The sequence below is a fragment of the Fusarium graminearum genome, chromosome 1 (assembly GCF_000240135.3).
Source record: "Fusarium graminearum PH-1 chromosome 1, whole genome shotgun sequence".
In the NCBI taxonomy this organism is placed as follows: Eukaryota; Fungi; Ascomycota; class Sordariomycetes; order Hypocreales; family Nectriaceae; genus Fusarium; species Fusarium graminearum.
In genome coordinates this window covers 6,329,704-6,350,653 of record NC_026474.1, presented here as the reverse complement: position 1 = coordinate 6,350,653, position 20,950 = coordinate 6,329,704, and the positions used below count along the sequence as shown (strand labels likewise).

Sequence of the window (20,950 nt, the reverse complement as noted above, 5' to 3'; positions counted from 1 at the left end):
ACGATTGCTCAGCAGATCACAAGAAGTAGAAGTATCAGATTTTGATCCACTGTCGACCTTGATCTGCAGGCTCGGGCTGAACAGCGATCCGCCCATGAAGTTCGTTCCGATGCACGCACGCTGTACAAGCAACAGCTTTCATAGGTCGGTTTTACTTTCATCTCATTTGTTGGTCGAATTCTATCTGACAGCCCTTTCCCTTCAACCTCTAGAAATGACGAGATAAAGACGACATTCATGGATACCTACGTACTTATGTTTTGCCAATTAATATATATAAAACTCATTATTGAGGCCCATGAATCTCATGACAATTTCAGTGATATTAATAACAATTATACTTTAGAGTACTACTAATTTATTTCCATGTTCAAGGCACTTACTTACCTTAGTACCTGGCAGGTACAGGCAGTTGATTGTCCAGCATGAGAGTTCCTTCCAAAAATCGTTAAACACATATTCAATAACTGCATCACCTCAGCTTGTAAATTCTAACCTTCCAGCTTTCGTAGGTGCATATCTACCTACCTAGCTGGGGTCCACCCCAACACTAGGTTGTATTACGGCAGTAGCTTCCCAGCGTGCAACGCAGCATGGATAGCACTTTATATTGAACAGCAAATGAAGTAAACACTGCATGTGGCACATCGCTCTTTATGAATCGACTTCGAACCTACAATAACTAATGCAGGCAGCCGTCTCTTATCGCCATTCGACTTTCAGATGATATTGAGATTACTACTTCTTCAACGTCTCGATGCTCTGAATCACAGTGCTGTACAGAGTAGCTTATTCACGGTCCCAAAAGTGAATCGACAAGTATGGCTACTATAAAGCAGATTGATGGCCGCACAGTAATTCTTCCCATCAAACCCTGATCGGATCTCATAACTAACTTGGACAGGTTCATCAAATACAGTCCGGGCAAGTCATCGTTGATCTTTGCTCTGTTGTTAAAGAACTGGTCGAGAACAGCGTTGATTCTGGCGCAACAAGCATAGGTAGGCATGCCGATACTTGGCTCGACCAATCACCGGAATCTACTATCGAACTATACTAAATATTTCTTAATCAGATGTTCGCTTCAAGAATCAAGGACTTGATCTCATCGAGGTCGCTGACAATGGATCTGGTATTGCCCCTGACAACTACCCCTCTGTGGCTCTCAAGCACCACACGTCAAAGCTCTCATCATACTCCGATATAGCCACATTGGAGACGTTTGGATTCCGCGGTGAAGCTCTTGCTTCCTTATGTGCTCTGTCCACTGTTAGCATCACGACTTGTCAACAAGGCGAGGTTCCTAAGGGGAGCAAGCTCAGCTTCGAGCCATCTGGGAAGCTAAGCGGGACAGCTGTTGTTGCAGCCTCAAAAGGTACCACCGTCTCTGTTGAGCGCCTGTTTCACAACTTACCTGTACGACGTCGTGAGCTTGAACGTAACATCAAACGAGAATGGAACAAGGTGATCGCTCTCCTTGGCCAGTATGCCTGTATCCAAACCAATATGAAGTTCTCTGTTTCTCAGCAGCCTTCAAAGGGAAAGAGAATACAGATGTTCTCAACCAAAGGTAACCCTACAACGAGGGAAAACATTATCAATATCTTTGGGGCAAAAACCATGACGGTCCTGGTACCGCTCGAATTATGTCTCGAGATGCAACCTTCTACTGTTAGTCCAGCTCTACGAGTTGGATCTGACAATGATTCTACATCCAAAGAAGTCCGTGTTGTGGGTCATGTTTCTCGACCTTCTCATGGAGATGGGCGCCAAACCCCAGATCGCCAAATGTTCTTCGTGAACGGTAGGCCTTGTGGCTTACCCCAGTTCGCAAAAGCGTTCAACGAAGTGTATAAATCTTACAACAACACACAAACTCCTTTCATCCTAGCTGATATTCAGCTCGATACACACATGTACGATGTCAATGTCAGTCCTGACAAAAGAAGTATATTGTTACATGACCAAAACCAACTGCTCGATAATTTGCGTGCTGCACTCACGGATCTTTTCGATTCGCAAGACTACCAAGTCCCTACATCTCAACTAATGCCATTTAAGAGTCGCACTGAGACGACACCAAGTGCCAATACACCTTTCAAACCCCCACATGTCACTCCTAAAAAGGCCCCTGATAATTCCCATTCACATCGAGGATCGGATGACGAGGCCAGCAATGAAGACACGCCGCCGTCAAGGATACTTTCTGGTACTGCAAGAAGAGTTGGCAGTTCAAGGTCGTTGGAAATAAACGCCAGCAGTCAAAATCTGATAAGTGGGTGGGTTGAGAGGGGGTCAACCAAGCGAACAGAAAGCCGAGGCTACAAAGTGTCGAATGCAGAAGATGCAACCCATTCTGCTGTACGAAGGGAGCCGAGCCTATTTGTCAGGAGTCCCTCGCCATCATCGGAACCCGATGAAAATAATGTTAAAAAGTCACTACCTGTCCGAGATTTCAACAAACAACCCAAAGCGAATTCTGTCATTAAAGACAGTACTTCTGCCGTACCAATTATTCCTTCTATTTTGGCTGAGAGAGAACCCCAGATTCCTGCCACGACACCTTTGAGACGAGGGCAACCCGATAATACACATACTAGTCCGAGTAAACCGTCTCGAGCCACGACTATACCAGAGACCACTGTCATCATAGGAGATGAAATAGTAGAAAAGGCTGCAAATTCTACTGACGACGAAGACGGACAATCAGGTGACGACGATATGGAGGTTGACGATCCAAAACCTTCTTTCGGGAGTAGCTTGACGCAAAGATTTACCGCTGGGCGTAGAACGACAAACACGGAAAAGTCACCCTTCAAGGAACCGGGCGCCGAGGTGCCTGATGACCCGATAGACTCTGAATCCGATGGCGAAAAATCAGGCAGTGACATTTCTGCCAGTGATACGGGAAAGGACCAAAACATTGACTCTGAAGTAACTGTGCTACGACCTGACGATCAGGCAACGGAAGAACCAATGTCACAGGATGTTTCATCGGACAGTTCTCCTTCCCCAACAACGGGCGATACTACCCTGATGGAGAACAGGATTCGGGCTTCCAAGTCTAGCGTACGAAAGAAGGAATCTACCGCTCAGCTCCTCCAGACCTTACAGACGAGTGAGAGCCTCATAAAATCAGAGTTGAGCTTATGGGCAGATGGTCTTCCCTCGGATAGAGACATTCAGGCTGGTGAGGATGAGGTGGCAGATCTTGCTGCTGCCAACGCGGAAGACAAGCTGTCTCTCACCATAGCTCGCAAAGACTTTTTGAGAATGAGAATAGCGGGCCAGTTTAATATGGGCTTTATCATTGCAAGCCGTCCAGCGAGTATGAGATCGGGCGAAGAGCTCGAGGCCGCTGACAACGATGAACTGTTTATCATCGACCAGCATGCAACGGACGAAAAGTACAACTTTGAGAGATTGCAGGAGGTCCAAACTGTACAGTCTCAGCGGTTGGTTCACCCGAAGAGGCTCGAGTTGACAGCTCTTGAGGAAGAGATCATCCTACAAAACATACCGGCAATCGAAGCCAATGGGTTTAAAGTACATGTTGACATGAGTGGAGATGAGCCCGTGGGCTCACGTTGCGAAGTGCTGGCACTTCCCATGAGCCGCGAGGTCACCTTCTCGCTCGCAGACTTTGAGGAGCTCATAGCATTGCTTGGTGAAGAATCATCAGAGTCGAAACACATCCCTCGCCCATCCAAGGTCAGGAAGATGTTTGCGTCAAGAGCATGCCGGAGTAGTGTAATGATTGGTAAGGCTTTAACACACGGACAGATGGAGACGTTGGTACGGCACATGGCAGAGTTGGACAAGCCTTGGAATTGCCCTCACGGCCGTCCTACAATGAGACATTTGTGTCGACTAGACTCGTGGGATTCGAAGGGATGGGGGGACGACGGCCTACAGAGCTCTTCGGTCTCCTGGAAGGCATACATGGACGGTAAATAATAGCACAGGATAGACTGGTTGCGTACAATTAGAGACTTTTGTATTATCAAAACATCAGAATTACCTAAACTACATAAGATCCTTAATCACGCCGTTCCTCCCAATTGGTATACCCTGTCCCGTCAAGATCGTTCAACAATTACACATTCAACAATGCATTCCCAAATATGAAAACTCAAAAACTCTCATCTTCTCTCTGCGAGCGGATTGCGTCCATCAAGAAATGAGAACTTGTTTCCCGCCGCCCTTCCCTCCTCCACCATCTTTCCACTGACATTACGACGCCCGTATGCCGGCGAGGCGTGTTGGTTGTAGTCATTGCCTGTCGAAACCTTGCGGCTGTCGGAACCAACCATGACAGGAGAGTTTCCAGTCGTGAGTTCGCCGTATGACCTGGCATAGAAGGCAGACTCGGGTTGAATGGAGCTTTGTCGGTTTTGAGGGGTGAAAGCTGGCTTCTCATCGGCAATATCCCTACTTGCGCTCACACGTCTTGCGTTAGAGCTGATATCCGTCAAGGAATCTTTGAATGGGAAGTAGGGCGTCTTGGTTCGAGGAGGGGAGGCGCGTTCTCGCTTCTCGGATGGAGGGTTCAGACGAAGGGGATGAGGTCGGAGGTCTTCTCCATCAACGCCCAGGTCATAATGCTGGTTGTTCTCATCGCCGTATTCGGAATCAGAGTCATCGTGAATGTACCGTTGAGTCAAGGCTTCATACGACTTGTTCTGGCGGTTGGCTGCACTCGTCTTGGCTGCTTCCATTTCTCGGTTACGCTGGTTTGTTCGGGAGATGAGCGAGTCAGTAGGCTTCCAAGTCTCCGTGAACTTGGCTGGGCGAGGCTGGTTGTATTTGTTGTAGCTGCTTGATGGACGAGATGTGGACTGCTCATCAAGAGGGATCTCACTGTACGCATCGTAGTAGACCGAGCGGGTAGCTGAAGTGCGCGTGGTCCTTGATGTGACAGAATCGCGACGCTCGCGGCGAGGAGTCGTGGGAGGTCTTTGCTGCTGGGGGCTTGGTGGGTATCTGCTTCGAGAGTCTCTGGTACCGACTGTTGTACTGGATCCATTGCGGGTGTGACTGAATGGAATTACACGTGGTGCTTCAATGCCGTCGTGAATACCTTCTTGTGGAACAAGAGATTCTCGGCGTGCGCTGCGAGGCGATGAAACACGATGATCACTGTCAAAAGTGCTGGCGGTCATGACGGATGACTTGTTTCTCTTGTGCTTAGGTCGAGCAGTCAAATGGCTCTCGAGAGGATTCATGTCAGGAGGCATCAAGCTGATCTTACGGAACATAAAGCCCAACCAGCCTGCAATGGCCAAGCTGATGAGATGAAGGCCACCTGCAGAGACAAATATGTAGAAGAGGACAGGCTTGAAGGTGTCCATCAGAGCTTGGTCCGATAGTCGGGTAGTCCATACTTCACTCTTGGTACGCACTGTCATGGCTCCAAAGGCGTAGAGAGGCGCAACACCAATGTCAGTGACACCGCTAAAGAGTTGATAAGACGCGGAAGAGGCAGGGGAGCGTCCTGCAGCATCACGGGAAAGATGGTAGATGCCGTAGATGCAGTGCGCCGCCACAACGCCAGGCTGTTTGTACGTGTTAGTTACGCCAAGCGACTATGAGATGGAAAGGTCTTACCGTAATCCTCATGACCCAGCCCTCCAAGGTCGGCACCTTGTCGATGAGAAGCATTAAAGCGAGCAAACCAAGAGCCGCAACAAGTTGCAGGACACGCAGTCCGAGCTGGCCATGTCGAAGCCACTTGATGAAGCTCTTGCTGCGTGGACTCATAGAAGCATATTCATTGGTTCTGTAGGTGAGAACCTCATGCATACTGAGAGATAAGAGGTCAGCATTGGTCATAATTTCTTCGGCATTGCGCCTGCACTTACTCAGGATGCGTATTGAATGAGACAAGAGGTCCATTCTGCTTCTTTCGTGGCGAGGGAGGTGTCCAGCTTGCTCTCGTAACAGCTTTGGGATCAAACTTGGGCTCTGGGAAGCGCGAGTCGCTGTGGACTGCGCTGTAAAGAAAGGGCGCTTGCGACGGAGGCATTTGTGCGAATTGTCGCAGCGCGTTGCGCTGAGGGTTGCGCAAAAGCAAATGCAAACTGAAGTGAAATGAATGAGAATGACGATCCAATTGCTCGTTTGGTTGTTGGAATGAAGGAAAGGCAGGGTTTGCGATAGACGAGTCGTCAAAAAAGAATGCGATTGTTACCCGAGATATTTACAGCTGAGAAGGAGGGAGGGTCTAGTCTATGTCTGAGAACTAGAACGAGAGCAATCACCCAATATCGTCGCTTGCATCCAGGCCTGGGCACCTTTATCGGGTCCAGTGTCTCTGACGAAATGTGTACATTCAGGAATGCTGGGGGCGGGCCGTGTTGACACAGCAACAGGGCCACTGCATCCTGACGCTTCAGAGGCCAAGCCCTGTAACGGCCAATGTCTGTTCAGCTGCGATAGGCAGACCCAGTCTTCTCTGTGTTTTAGTGTCTGTTTAGTACTAACTTACCAACGCCGAGTTTAAGAGTCACTTCTCAGTCACTCATTGGTTTGTCTCTTACATGGTATCTCTGTCTCTACCTCGTCACATCCTCATTGGAAATGGTTCCCTCGATAGTGCGACGCTCGGGTCGCCTTGAAGCGCTCCGCTACTCATTCCGGCTGGTCTCTCCCCAGCGACAATTCTCCTCGTCAACGGCTCGTTTTAGCCCGAGATCCCCGGATGCACCATTTCGGATGGCCGTAGTAGGCTCTGGCCCGGCCGGATTCTATACCGCCTATCGAGTGATGGGGAAAGTGCCGGGAGTGAAAGTAGACATGTATGAGAGTCTTCCAGTGCCATTCGGTTTAGTTCGTCATGGCGTTGCTCCTGATCATCCTGAGGTCAAGGTTGGTGGTTACCCTATAGAACATGATATATAATATGCCTCCAAGTGACTTACACCACCACGCAGAATTGTCAGGACAAGTTTGACGAGATTGCATCACAGCCCAACTTCTCGTTTGTCGGAAACGTCTCTATTGGTCTTCCAGGCCATTCTTCTGAGCACTGTACGATAGAGCTTCAAAACTTGATGAGACACTATGATGCTGTTCTTTTCGCATACGGCGCTTCTGAGGACAAAAAGCTGGGAATCCCTGGCGAGTCAACCCTCAGCAATATTCACTCAGCACGAGAGGTCGTGGGCTGGTACAATGGCCTACCTGGATGCTCTGGTCTTAACATTGATTTAACACAAGCTGAAGAAGCCGTTGTTATCGGCCAAGGAAATGTTGCGCTTGATGTCGCAAGAATGCTTTTAGAGGACGTTGACGTTCTGAGGAAAACAGACATTACGGAAAAGGCACTGGAAGCCCTATCTAGAAGCCGGATCAAGAGAGTTCATGTCGTTGGGAGAAGGGGGCCAATGCAGGTATGGTCTTTCATCGCCAATAAGCCTGTATACGATATTAATAATAATTGTTTAGGCTTCATTCACCATCAAGGAAGTACGAGAACTGATGAATCTCAAAGAAGTCGCATTCTTGCCTCTTAATAGGTCCTTGATCCCTGAGAATATCAAGACTTTACCACGTGCCTCAAAGAGACTGATGGAAGTGCTGGTCAAGGGTTCACCAGCCCCTCATGACGTTGTTTCTAAAACATGGTCTCTTCATAGCTGTCTTTCACCGAAAAATTTCCTCGGGAACCAGAACGATCCATCCAAAGTCGCCAGCACCGAGTTCGACATTACAGAACTCGCATCGCCCTTTGACCCGAAGTCGGCAGTCAAAGCCACAGGGAAGACTGCACTATTGCCATCTGATGTTGTTTTCCGCTCCGTGGGATACAAGTCAATCGCCCTGCCTGGGTTTTCTGAGATTGGCATCCAATTTGATGATCGGCGAGGAATTGTCGACAACGATGGCCTCGGCAGAGTGACAAGGATGGTTTCAGATGCGCATGCCGGAGGCGCTCACAACGAAAAGGTCCCTGGAGTCTACTGCGCCGGCTGGGTTAAGAATGGTCCAACTGGAGTTATTGCATCGACGATGCAAGATGCATTCACGACAGGTGATGCGATCGTTCATGACTGGCTCTCAGGAGGTCAATTCCTTAACACCTCGGGTAATGGTAACGTGACTGGATGGGAGGGCTTACGACAGGACGCTGGCCCAACGACATGTCGAGCTGTTGAGTGGGACGACTGGCGAAAGATTGACCGCGCGGAACGAGAGCGTGGGCAAAAGATTGGGAAAGAGAGAGAAAAGTTCACAAGAACAGAGGACATGCTAGCGGTCCTTGACTAACGCATAGAGGAACCTTTAACTGTTTGTATATTACATCATTTTGTACTCTATACTATGTACATTATAGACACCTATGAGCTCTTGACCTTCTCAGTGAGCTCTGGTACCTTTTCAAACAAATCACCAACCAGACCGACATCGGCAACTTGGAAAATGGGGGCATCGGCGTCCTTGTTAATGGCGGCGATGACCTTGCTGTCCTTCATACCCGCAAGATGTTGGATAGCGCCCGAAATACCTACGGCCATGTATAGCTCAGGAGCAATCACCTTGCCTGTTTGACCCACCTGCAGACTGTTGTCGGCATATCCACTGTCAACGGCAGCGCGCGACGCACCAACGGCAGCACCGAGGGCGTCGGCAAGAGGCAGCATGATCTTGTCAAAGTCCTCCTTGGACTTGAGACCACGGCCGCCCGACACAACTCGAGAGGCTGTGGAGAGATCAGGGCGGTCGGACTTGGCTAGGTCCTCCGACACCCACTCGGTAGGTGACTCTGGCTTAGAATCAACACCATCCTCAACGGCAGCAGAGCCTCCTTCAAGTGGAACAGAAGCAAAGGCAGTTCCTCGAATTGTAACAATCTTGACAGAGTCTGATGACTCAACTGTGGCGATTGCGTTTCCAGCATAGATCGGTCGGACGAAGACATTCTCGCTCTCAATAGCTGTGATATCGGAGATCTGCTGGGAGTCGAGGAGTGCAGCAACTCGAGGCATGACATTCTTGCCGAACGCAGTGTGACCGGCAATAACATGCGTATAACCGCCTTTCTTGATGTTCTCAACCAAAAGAGGGGCAAAAGTCTCGGGCAAACCCTTTGTTGAAAGTTAGTATTGTGTTGGTGTTATCGAGGCCAATCAATCCATAACGGACCTTTTCGTATGCAGCATTTTCGACAGCGATAATCTTTTCAACGCCCTCAGCCTTGGCAACTTCTTGAGCGACAGACTTGACACCAGTACCTGCGATGAAGCCGTGTACCGTTCCGCCAAGCTTCTTCGCAGCCGTAAAGGCGCTTAGAGAGCTGTGGTTGAGCACACCATCCTTTTGCTCGAGAACTGCCAAGGTTGATACCAGGCGCTGCCGTTGTGCGCCCAAGCTGTAGGCGTGCGCGCGCGCCATGAGGCCAGTGGCCTGCTTTGCCAAAACTCGCTTCGCGTTCGGGAGCATCGTGGAGTCGTGATTGATTTGTAGGTTGACAAACCAACAGTCCGCTCGAGGAGTAGGAGGATGATGTAGCCCAGGTGAAGTCGGCGACGGTTGTTAGCGGGCCGAGGTCGTGGCCGAGTAATTCAACGCCGCCATCGGTCATTGACCGGGAACTGACGGCATGTGGATTCGACTGCCGAACCGGCTCAAGTTGCATCACATGACGGCTTTGACTTGTACTCTATTGCTTCGACTGCTACCTAAGCAAGGGGAGTAACGTTTATTTTCCTGCAAACGGTTGCAATAAAGTGACGTTTTAATCTTGAATCTTCTTATTCTCTCTCCCATATTGCATGTCTCCATGTTTGAGCCTGCATATACTCTTTGTCTAGTGATTGTGATACGCCTGTCGGTTTTTATTCTTATCTTTACTGCAGTCACCAATGGTAAATGAAACCTAAAGACTGAGAGATCTTATTCAAATTGGTTTCTGTATTAGAGTAGTTACAGTCAACTTCTTTTGATAGGTAGCTTCTAATCAACGAATGTGATATCTGAGCTTTGCATGTAACATCCACTCTGATTAGCTAATACAATATCACGTGATGCTACACCTTCCCCCCTGGACCTGCGCGTCGAGATGGTCACGAAGCTGAAGCCAGTCAGTTCGCGCCAAAATTTCTCCAAGACGCGACCCATTTCATCGCCAGACTCCATCAACATCACGACGCTAGTGGCATTGAATCTACGACGACATCCGAACAATCATCCGTTGAAATCGCGATAACTCCTTCCGCTCAGTCGCGCATTGTCTCCGTCGCGCGCCTCCGATTGACTTGTCGCCTTTTGTAAACCATCGCCCGCCGCCACCAAGATGGATGACAGTGCGACCTATGGCTCGCCGGGCAACGGCGCATCGCCCAACAGCAACCCAATCCTCGCCCAGCCTCCTCTGCAAGCCGATTCGGGTGCTGGTGATAATGAAGGTATGTGCGCATTGTGAATTATCTTTTCATTAAACAAAATGCTCATGGGATATAGATATCCAGATGTCCGAGGGGCTAGGTCTTGATGCAACCATTAAGCAGGACAGCACAACTCCTGCGCCTGGTAATTGAACCTTTTGAAATTTTATGCTCGCTTTGCTGATACTTTTAGCTCGCGGCGATGAAGAAATGAACGATGCGCCGTCTGATGAAACCAAGCCCAAGGAGGATGGAGCCGCTGGTACCGACGGTCAAGAAACCAAGACGAAGGAGGTGGTCGAGTCCGCTGCTCGTGAACATCTCATGACGCAAACCCACGCGATTGTCCTACCGAGCTACAGCACTTGGTTCGATATGAACGCTATTCACGAAATCGAACGCAAGGCCATGGCTGAATTCTTCAACAACCGAAACCGAAGCAAAACGCCAGCTGTCTACAAGGACTACCGTGACTTTATGATCAACACATATCGTCTCAACCCCGTTGAGTACTTGACAGTCACAGCCTGCCGAAGGAACCTGGCTGGTGATGTCTGTGCCATCATGCGTGTTCACGCCTTTTTGGAACAATGGGGCTTGATCAACTATCAGGTAAGTTGCTTGTTTTCACATTGCTTGCACTTGTTAACACTGTACAGGTCGACGCCGACCAGCGCCCCTCGCATGTTGGACCGCCTTTTACTGGCCACTTCAAGATCATTTGCGACACCCCTCGAGGTCTTCAGGCGTGGCAGCCTTCAGCTGACCCTGTGGTTCTGGAGGGCAAGAAGAGCCAAGACACTGACCAAAAGGCTGCTGCGGCCACTCCGGCCAAAGCAGAGCAGAATCTCGAAATTGGACGAAACATCTACGAGGCCAATGCCAAAAGCTCTCTCATCAGCAAAACTGAGGGCAAGACAAACGGTGAAACCCCAACCACCAACGGCATTCCTGGTGCCGAGGATGCCACCAAGGCCCCTATTGCCAAGGTGCATTGTCACCAGTGCGGCAATGACTGCACTCGTATATACTACCACAGTAACCACACCGACGCCAACCCGAAGGCCAAGTACGATCTCTGCCCCAACTGCTTCACCGAAGGCCGTCTGCCTGCAAACCACAACAGCAGCATGTATGTAAAGATGGAAAACCCTACTTATACATCAACTCTTGATCGCGATGCGCCCTGGACAGATGCCGAGATTCTTCGACTTCTTGAGGGTCTCGAACGATTTGATGATGACTGGGGTGAGATTGCTGAGCACGTTGGTACGCGTACACGAGAAGAGTGCGTGCTTCAATTCCTGCAACTGGATATTGAAGAGAAGTACCTGGATTCCGAAGCTCCTATCAACGCACCCACTGGCTTGTCCATGCTTGGCCCACAACAAGGACAGCTTCCCTTCAGCCAAGTCGATAACCCGGTTATGTCTGTTGTTGGTTTCCTTGCTAGCCTGGCAGACCCTGCCAGCACGGCGGCGGCCGCCAATAAGTCCGCCGAGGAGCTCAAGCGCAAGCTTCGTAAGCAGCTGGATGGTGACAAGGCCGATGATGAGTCTCAGTCTAATGGCGACAGCAAGGCCAAGAGCGACTCCATGGACATCGACCTTCGACAAGAAACCACCACGACAACCACCACGACAACCACAACGACGAAGACCAATGCACTGGCTTCCATTCCCCTGGCTTCGATAGGCGCTCGGGCGGCAGGATTTGCATCACATGAGGAGCGTGAAATGACACGCTTGGTCTCTGCAGCCTCGAACGTAACACTGCAGAAGCTAGAACTCAAGCTCAAGTACTTTGACGAGATGGAGGAGGTTCTCCGTGCAGAGCGACGAGAGCTTGAACGGGCCAGACAGGAACTGTTCTTGGATCGATTGACATTCCGACGAAGAGTCCGAGAGGTCCAGGAGGGTCTAAAAAACGCGGCAGCTGTTGGGGGTGAACAGGGCATGCGACTTGCTCAGGATGCCATGAATGACGGTGATCGATTAAGCTTCCAGGCTGCTCCTGGTGCATCAGCAGTCCCCCCACCCAGCAGTGATGGTCAGATCAAGAGCTACGAAGCATAAACGTTTAAACTCGGGGTTAACAAAATAAGATTGTCTTGAGGATAATGAAGCATGGGGAATATTTGGGTTCAAAGTTACGGCGCCTGGTGGGTGCGAGGAATAGACGTCTTTCGAGTGGTACTACCCGACGACTTGATGCTTCTCCAACGGTTTGCGTCTCACACTAGTGATCGGCACAAATGATACGGATAAGGAAGCGATAGCAGCAGTCTCAGTCGCCAATGTGGATTGAGCTGGGGACTATGAAGGCCATTTTGGTGGTTAATTGGCCATTGACACAGACATGCTATTCGATGTAATCGGCTGTGGAAGGGTGTACTATTACGTGGTATAGATGCCTTGGTTTTGTTCTTGTTGCTTGGCTGTATCTTACTTATTAGTCAATGGTTTGTGATATTGGCGAATTGGAATAATCAAATTAGTTCACACCATTTATTTGACGTCTCGATCTTGTCTAGGAGATGTGATTACAATGGGAAGTTTGTTGCATATGCCACCCGGTAGAATATACGACCTTTTGTTGGTGTTCTGATCAGACTTCGGACAACCGTCTCGGGCCAGCGGTTACAGGAACAAGTGGCTATGAGCTCGGGTACTTATCACCCATTCACCCCTGTGTAACCAGGAGATTTTGGACACGCCCATTATGTATATTTGAAGGAGCAATACCATACCCTACCTCGAGTGGTCTGTAGAGTTATATGGCCATGTCTCCTAGTTCTTTTCAGGTGTCGTTGCAGTGAAGTGTCGATGCTCTAGCCTGGCAAGATGTTATGTCACAGGGAGATACTTTGGAGCTATGAGACTAGTACAGTACTGTCGAAGCAACTGGGTTAGTAGTATATATAATTTTAGGTAGGATAGCCAAAATAGACTCATGTGGTTTGAAACAGAACCAAGAACAGAGACAAAGTGAAGCTCTCCACTTCCCCACGAGCAAGCTATGCCAGAAACTGGGGTAGGAGTAACCTGAAAAGCTGAGACTACACCTACTTAGTAGTTGAGCATTTGAGCTATTGCTTTGCTAGCAGGACTTGTCCATATTATTTTTTACTAGACATGATATTAAGCAAGAAGAAGCCTAGTGCTATATAATTTTGTCTTCATATATATCGCTGGTGTTGTAGAAAGTATGAGTTCCCTAGTGCCTTCCCCCAAACCCCAGCCCAGACGAGGCTCAACTTGACGATTGCCTCGGTGATAGTGGGCTTTGGAGGCCATCTACAGCATATGATTGGATACCAACCTTGTCACAGTCCCCCCTGGACCCTCCTTCCCCCTGTCATCCGTCCCGTCGGCCCTGGAGATATTCGTACCTCGGCCCAAGGCTTTTGAGGGGAACTCATGACCATGACGTCTCCACGCCCAGTCACAAGCAAATCTCCGACTTGATAGCCTAACACGCATCCAGACCCTTGATTGGCATCGTACTACAACCAACTCTAAGGTACAAGACTACTAAGACTAACTGGACTGGTAAATATTGTCTCCATTTTATAACTAAAGATTGCCGCGTCTTCAACCGAGGCCAGAGTAATAAGCGCGAAACCGGCCCCCTTGCTCTTCTCATATAGAAAGCCGACGGTATCGTCATAACTTGATACTACATATCTACCGCAACCCTTCCGGCTGTCGCCTTCGCATCTCTTTTCTCGTCATGTTGGCTTCAGCTCGCTCGCCCGCCTTTAGGAACAGCTTCCGTCAGTTTACCAAGATACGCGCCGTAAGTGAGCACTGTCTTTCCCTTCACATTGCGCCTTTGTCCTTGTTACAGTCATCTTCACATGTCGATGAGCATTGGTTGAAAGAACCCAAACGCACTTGGCTGGATGTCCTGTCCTGTCTTGTCATGAGGGACAAACGACGAGTCATGAGTGAGTAGTTCGCGGGCGACAGGGACTGGGGCCCATTGTTCGCTTGTGATCGACTGCTCCGTCTTGTTTCCCAGACGAGCATGGGTCGTTCACTTAAAATCCGGATCGCTACTTTACCTCGGTCTATCCCATATATCAACGAGACTTTTTCTTCTAGCTTATCAAATTTTTAACATATCGAATTTAGGCGCAGACTCTCAGCATGGCTCCCACCAAGCGAGCCAACAGTTCCTCATCCTCTTCAAGTAGGAGCAGTCCCCATGCGATTCTTGGCAGTCGATTTGGTATACTAACGCGATCACGAACCAGGCTATGTCGAGAACCACTCAAAGGGACCAATGCTGCGATGGCAGGACTCTCTTCCACGATTGCCCGTGCCGACACTCGAGGAGACAGCCAGCCGTTATCTGAAGACGCTTCACCCTCTCCTGTCTACTAGCGAGTACGAGGCCAGCAAGAAAGCCGTTGACGAGTTTGTGCGTCCCGGCGGCGTCGGATCAAAGCTGCAAGAAAAGCTCGTGGCCAAGCGTGAGGATCCAAAGACGAAGAACTGGATCTATGAGTGGTGGAATGATGCCGCCTACCTCTCCTACCGCGATCCAGTTGTTCCTTACGTTAGCTACTTCTATTCCCACCGAGACGACCGCCGAAGACGAGACCCAGCCAAGCGCGCCGCTGCGATTACAACATCAGTCCTTGAGTTCAAGAAGCAGGTCGACGCCGGTACTCTTGAGCCAGAGTACATGAAGAAGCTGCCCATTTGCATGGACAGCTACCAGTGGATGTTCAATGCCTCTCGAGTTGCAGCCAAGCCCGCCGATCATCCTGTCAAGTTCTCAGCCGAGGAGAACAAGCACATTGTTGTTATTCGCAAGAACCAGTTCTTCAAGATTCAGCACGAGATCGACGGAAAGCAGCTCAACACATCAGAGCTTGAGCAACAGTTCAAGCACATCTATGAGGTCGCCCAGCGTGTCCCTGCTGTTGGTACACTCACCTCAGAGAACCGAGACATCTGGACGGACGCTCGTGATATCCTGCTCAAGGCCAGCCCGAAAAACAAGGATGCTCTTCAGGCTATCGAGTCAGCCTCCTTTGTGGTTTGCCTCGACCACGCAGCACCTGTCACTCTTGAGGAGCGTGCTCATCAATACTGGCACGGCGACGGTGCCAACCGCTGGTATGACAAGCCTCTGCAGTTCATCATCAACGATAACGGCACTTCTGGATTTATGGGCGAGCACTCCATGATGGACGGCACTCCCACTCATCGCCTCAACGACTACGTTAACGATCTCATCTTTGGAAACAAACTTGACTTCTCTGACCCCAGCATCCGCTCTAACCTGCCCGACCCTCAGCTCGTCAAGTTTGAAATCACTCAGGAAGTCCAGAACGAAATTGATCGTGCTACAAAGGACTTTAACGATGTCATTAGCAAGCACCAGCTTGCCGTACAAGCCTACCAAGGCTACGGAAAGGGTCTCATCAAGAAGTTCAAGTGCTCACCAGACGCTTATGTTCAGATGATCATCCAGCTTGCCTACTTCAAGATGTACGGCAAGAGCCGTCCCACTTACGAGTCTGCTGCTACGCGTCGTTTCCAGCTTGGCCGCACCGAGACATGCCGTACTGTTTCTGACGATTCTACTGCTTGGGTCAAGGCCATGGCCGAATTCCTCCGTTGACGACAAGACACGTGTAGAGCTTTTCCGCAAGGCCATCAACGCCCATATCGAGTACATCACTGCTGCATCTGATGGCAAGGGTGTTGACAGACATCTCTTTGGACTCAAGAAGCTCCTTGAAGCTGGCCAAGAAGTCCCCGCCATTTACAAGGACCCCGCCTTCGCATACTCCAGCTCGTGGCACTTGTCCACTTCTCAACTCAGCTCCGAGTTCTTTAACGGTTACGGTTGGAGCCAGGTCATCGACGCTGGGTTTGGCATCGCATACATGATCAACGAGAACAGGTAAGTACAGCAATTCCAACGTAAACTGACTTTGCTAACAGCTATTACAGCCTCAACTTCAACATTGTATCCAAGGGCCTCGGCAGTGACCGTATGAGCTACTACTTGAACGAAGCTGCCAACGATATGCGCGAGTTGCTCACACCTACTCTCGAGCCTCCCAAGGCCAAGCTGTAATTGTGTTTCTGCCTTTCAATAAGAGGATAGATACATGGAATGCATATAGGTCATATTGGATATTCAGCGAAATTTCGTTTTGGCAAATTAAACATAGATTAGACATGCATAACAAATGAGAACCAAAAAAATAAATAAAAGGTTATCAAATCCAAAGGGTCACTATTTACTTGTGTTGCCATTGCATGTCTAAGTACATCTCCAGAGCCTGGGCAGAAAGGTTGTGGTAATATCCCAATCCTACATTGTCAGATCCAAAGTGCCTTCTACATTAACCGGCATGAGCCACAATTTCGTTGACCAAGTCTCCCTTGGCCTCGTCGTAGTAAGAGCAGATTTGCGAGGGTAGTGGCACCTCCTTATAGTCTTCGTCCTCGCCAGAGATAACGTTGAGGTTGATGCCTGCCGACTTGCTTGTAAAGACCTTGGTTCCTATGCTCTCCTTGCTGAAGTAGATTTGTGCGCTGTCGATCTGGTCCAGCATAACGGTAGGGATGGTGCCCATAACCTGAAGAGCGAAGTTTTGAGCCTTGACAACGTCAACGGTTGACACAAGGGTGTCAACAATCAATGACAGTCGAGTGGAGTTCTCGACTGTCACCTGGTTGGCCTTGCCCCTGACGATGACAGTGGTGTTGTTACAACGACTAATGAGAACCGACTGTGTCAAGGAAGCTTCGATTTCGATGGGCTCGGCTTCCTTCTCAAAGTTTTCCTAGATTGAGTTAGCTGCAGTCACTTTACTTTGTGAGAAACACCACATACAATAGTCCACTTGTTGCCCTCAAGCTCCTTCTTTGAAGGCTTCTTGATACGCATGCTCTCGGGCTTGGGCTTCTTGCCAGGAGCAGGGCTCTTGCCTCTCTGGCTAGTAGAAACCGTGGAACCACTTCGAAGGGATGGGTTCTTGTGAGTCATTTCAGACTTGTCTACCTTACGCAAGCCCTTGGTAACAGCGTCACCCTTGTTGAGTTCCGAAAAGACGGCACCCAGACCGCCAGACGGCGCAGCCGCGGGAGCCTCCTGTGTCTTGATATCCAAAACAGGAGGAGGTCCAGGAGGAGGTGGTGGTGGAGGTGCTCCCCCAGCAGAAGGAGCAGGAGCAGCAGAAGGCGCGGGGGCGCCAGACAGCGACTGTAAGACTTCCTGGACAGATTGTCCCTGAGGGTTCCATGGGATACCCGTTGAGAAATATTGCTTAACATAATCGGAGAGATCACGGAACACCTGGTAGAAGCTCTGTACCCACTCGATCTGCTTAGGATCCCTGAAAACCTGGTTAGATACGTTTGTGTTTTCCCATGGGCATGGCTTACTTCTCCTTGTACTCCTTGAGGACCCTGTTACCGAAGAACTGAGCTGCGCCTAGGCACTCGTCCACATGCTTAAAGGGACGAGCGTCAACAGTGACCCAAGCGAGAACCATGATACCCTCAGAAACAGTGCTCAGTTGTGTGATCAAGGGACTGGGGCGGTTGCTATCCTTGAGCTCGGTGACAGCCATAAGTGCCTCGTTGATTGGCTTAATAAGATCCTGGAAGACGGGCATACCGGCACCAGATAGATCAGGCTTCTTTGCCTTGGTAGATATCAAAAGAAACTTGCGCTGTTCCTGGAAACCAGTCTTGACAAGGGAAGCCTAACATAGCGGAGAAAATTAGCATTGGTCATGACATGATTGTCGCAACCACCATTGACGTGGAGTAGTCATATATACCTGTTCAGCAACGAGCCCGCCGATTTGGTGACTGAGCTTAACATAGTTCTCGACGGAGGTGTTCAGGAAAGCATCGAATTCCTCAATAGCTTCAGGAAGCGGCTCAGCTTCAGCTTCAGGTTCGGGCTTTGCGGCATTAGACGTGGGAGCCGGAGGGGGAGCGGCCGAGGAGGGGTTGAGAGGAGAGGGGATCGCCTGGTTCAGAACATTGGCATCGGCGGGCGGATCGGTTGCAGAAGCGATGTCTTCGAGGCGAGAAGTTGCAGCCTCGAGTCTAAGTCAAATCAGTGCCTGCGCAGCTTGCGAGACTAAGAGGTTGGGCGCAGTGAGCTTACCGCTTGATCAGCGTGGTCAAGTTGTGCATCTGACTATTAACCGCCATGGTGTCGATTACAAATTGCTTTGGCCGAGGGTAGGTGTATGTGCTGTAGTTTGGAGAAGTTGGAACTGGATTGTCTCGTCGAACGTGCGCGCAAAATTGACGATGATCCTTGACTCTATATAAACGAGAGTTGGTCGATGGGCAACGACGCGTTTAGGCAACGGACGATTGTTTCGGTATCTACCTGGATAGGCAGTTGCGCAAAATGGGGTGACGAAGGGTTGCCTTGGTTTGGTGTCAATTAAAAAGATTGATATACAAATGGGCAAAGCTTATACCTTTGTTATACTTTGAATATTAACCTAATACTAGGATAAGGCTAAAGAAGCAAAGAACCGGGAATGAAGATGGGTGAAGTGATTGGAGCTCGGTTGAGGAGGATCAAGATCCAAATAAAGAGGACCTGACAGCAGACAGGGGAAGCTGGACGATACTGGAGGAGTACCCTGTAGTCATTGCTTTAGGGGTGTGGGCACATGTACTAGCAAGGTACCTGTCCAGCTGTAACTGCCCAAGTCGGTAAGGTTGCGTACGGCTAGAACTGGCCATGATGGAGGACAAAAAAGACGTTTGATCTGTGTCTAAGTTTTTAATGATGACTCTTATTAAGCTTTGTTCGAAAGATGGATTTCTTGTGTACCTGTATCCTGCACTTTGGAGCTGGTACCCAAGCAAGAGAAACTGTGTTGAGACTGCTGTGTGTTAGTGGCCCTACCATGCCAACTTGTCTGATACAAACCCAGGTTGCTATGATGTCGGTTTTGCTACCAATTCATGCTGGGTTCGTACTTGAACCATTACGACTTATTCGGGCTCTTACCATGGCGTCTTGAGGCATTCCAGTCTTGTAAGTTACGCCGGAACCGGACAGCAGAACCAAAGCGTTGAATCGTCTCAGCACTGGCATGTATGACAAGTTGATTGGCTACAATTCCTTTGTGATGTTGGCTCGTTATTAAGAGCCAACTTCAACAACGCTCATACTCGCACTTTACTATCCCAAATTTAACATCTTATTCTGCCAGAGCACGGTATCACCAAGGCCCTTGGGCAATTCTATTGTCCCCTTCCAGGCTCTGATTTTCCAACTCGACGCACCATTCACCTTTCAACAGCTCCTATCAGATCATGCCTTCTCAAGTAATCGTACTGTACAGTCACCATCTGCACCCAGAGCACCTCCTTACTGGTCTGCAGCCACCTCCTATCGCCTGAGCACCGCATCTCCGCAATGGCTGCCCCTCAAGAAAGGAACACCAACGTCAAACTTCTCGCATGTCTCGTCGACCCAGACGATACGGACGATAGCGATTACCGCTTCCTTGTCGACGGGCAACATGTGAAGTACGTATCCACAGCTCCAGGCACGTTTCGTAGGGCCGAGGATGACCGTACTTTCGAGCCCATCCTGCTTGGCGAGCTCCTTCCATCATTCCCAACTGGGGATTGGAACAACGGCTACGCAGTTAGGGACCCTGAAACGGATAAGGCTGTCTTCTCCAGGACCGAGACAGTGCAGCTTGCCGGAGTCAAGAACTGCTGGCATCCCGTAAAGCTCAATGAGTTGGAATTCTCTCGTAAAGAGCGATTGAGGCAACGAGTCCACGTCTCAACGCACCCCAAAGTTCAAGGCGGCAAACCTGTGCTAATCAAACTCGCGGTCTGGCCCTGGGAAACCTCTTCCATTGAGGCTGAGACAGCCGCCTATCAATGGATCAGTGACAGTGGAATCGGTCCCAAGTTTTTGGGTCATGTCACCGAGGGCAAAAATGGACGCGTGGTTGGCTTCGTCACTGAATGGGTGGAAGGTGCGAGAGCAGCCAGATCAATGGATATCGACGACTGCAAGAAGGCTTTGGGTCGGTTGCATAAGCTCGGCATCAAGCTTGGTGATATCAACAAATACAATTTTCTTGTGCGGGATGAGCATGATGTGGTTCTCGTAGACTTCGAAACGGCGAAGCAAAACTGTTCGCCTTTGGAACTCGAGGATGAGATGAGCGCCCTCGAGGGTAGCCTTGAAAGCAAGAGTTTCCGAGGCGGGGTGGAACGCGTCTATGAATGAGAGAACCACATGCAGGCCAGCATCAGCTTTGGGGTTACTGGTAAGCTAGATGTTACATCTGATTGTACTCGATGATCTTCTGTGTGACTAAGGGTCCTACTCGATCGGTGTAAGTCGAGGCTTTTGGTTGCTTGTGCTTGTAGAACCATGGCCCAAGAGGCTGATCACACAACATCTATTTGCAAAGATTCTGCGTATTCCGAACAAATTTCTTTTAGCTGTTTCCGCATGGCCAGATTTTAAGACTAATGTCTGGATCACGGCATCCGTCATCGCAATGTCCAAGTGGCCCAGTCTTCTTA

General features: G+C 49.7%; 8 protein-coding genes across 8 annotated transcripts; 5 read left to right on the top strand and 3 right to left on the bottom strand.

The window, feature by feature from the left end:
* Positions 1 to 821: 821 nt before the first annotated feature.
* FGSG_01929 (uncharacterized protein) lies at positions 822 to 3,957 on the top strand (the record flags this gene model as incomplete). The annotated part of the gene is made up of 3 exons (XM_011319478.1): positions 822 to 854; positions 905 to 1,001; positions 1,076 to 3,957. 3 exons carry the CDS (start codon positions 822 to 824, stop codon positions 3,955 to 3,957), a joined length of 3,012 nt encoding a protein of 1,003 aa, XP_011317780.1.
* Positions 3,958 to 4,142: 185 nt separating this feature from the next.
* On the bottom strand, positions 4,143 to 6,025 carry FGSG_01928 (uncharacterized protein; the record flags this gene model as incomplete). The annotated part of the gene is made up of 3 exons (XM_011319477.1): positions 4,143 to 5,555; positions 5,608 to 5,803; positions 5,862 to 6,025. 3 exons carry the CDS (start codon positions 6,023 to 6,025, stop codon positions 4,143 to 4,145), a joined length of 1,773 nt encoding a protein of 590 aa, XP_011317779.1.
* Positions 6,026 to 6,579: 554 nt separating this feature from the next.
* On the top strand, positions 6,580 to 8,268 carry FGSG_01927 (uncharacterized protein; the record flags this gene model as incomplete). The annotated part of the gene is made up of 3 exons (XM_011319476.1): positions 6,580 to 6,867; positions 6,933 to 7,391; positions 7,447 to 8,268. 3 exons carry the CDS (start codon positions 6,580 to 6,582, stop codon positions 8,266 to 8,268), a joined length of 1,569 nt encoding a protein of 522 aa, XP_011317778.1.
* On the bottom strand, positions 7,486 to 9,500 carry FGSG_01926 (electron transfer flavoprotein subunit alpha). The gene is made up of 2 exons (XM_011319475.1): positions 9,145 to 9,500; positions 7,486 to 9,086 (listed from the first exon to the last, which is right to left on the bottom strand). Exons 1-2 carry the CDS (start codon positions 9,439 to 9,441, stop codon positions 8,340 to 8,342), a joined length of 1,044 nt encoding a protein of 347 aa, XP_011317777.1. The 5' UTR covers positions 9,442 to 9,500; the 3' UTR covers positions 7,486 to 8,339.
* A 794-nt stretch (positions 9,501 to 10,294) lies between these two features.
* On the top strand, positions 10,295 to 12,460 carry FGSG_01925 (uncharacterized protein; the record flags this gene model as incomplete). The annotated part of the gene is made up of 4 exons (XM_011319474.1): positions 10,295 to 10,406; positions 10,462 to 10,530; positions 10,579 to 10,997; positions 11,045 to 12,460. 4 exons carry the CDS (start codon positions 10,295 to 10,297, stop codon positions 12,458 to 12,460), a joined length of 2,016 nt encoding a protein of 671 aa, XP_011317776.1.
* A 1,451-nt stretch (positions 12,461 to 13,911) lies between these two features.
* On the top strand, positions 13,912 to 16,484 carry FGSG_01924 (uncharacterized protein; the record flags this gene model as incomplete). Its single annotated transcript, XM_011319473.1, has 5 exons — positions 13,912 to 14,183; positions 14,522 to 14,579; positions 14,644 to 15,889; positions 15,999 to 16,307; positions 16,358 to 16,484. The coding sequence occupies exons 2-5, from the start codon at positions 14,537 to 14,539 to the stop codon at positions 16,482 to 16,484; spliced, it is 1,725 nt and encodes a 574-aa protein (XP_011317775.1). The 5' UTR covers positions 13,912 to 14,183; positions 14,522 to 14,536.
* A 271-nt stretch (positions 16,485 to 16,755) lies between these two features.
* Positions 16,756 to 18,583, bottom strand: FGSG_01923 (uncharacterized protein; the record flags this gene model as incomplete). The annotated part of the gene is made up of 5 exons (XM_011319472.1): positions 16,756 to 17,199; positions 17,250 to 17,751; positions 17,801 to 18,123; positions 18,202 to 18,475; positions 18,537 to 18,583. The coding sequence occupies 5 exons, from the start codon at positions 18,581 to 18,583 to the stop codon at positions 16,756 to 16,758; spliced, it is 1,590 nt and encodes a 529-aa protein (XP_011317774.1).
* A 1,037-nt stretch (positions 18,584 to 19,620) lies between these two features.
* On the top strand, positions 19,621 to 20,828 carry FGSG_01922 (uncharacterized protein). Its single transcript, XM_011319471.1, has one exon. It carries the CDS (start codon positions 19,815 to 19,817, stop codon positions 20,646 to 20,648), a length of 834 nt encoding a protein of 277 aa, XP_011317773.1. The 5' UTR covers positions 19,621 to 19,814; the 3' UTR covers positions 20,649 to 20,828.
* The last annotated feature ends 122 nt before the right edge of the window (positions 20,829 to 20,950 follow it).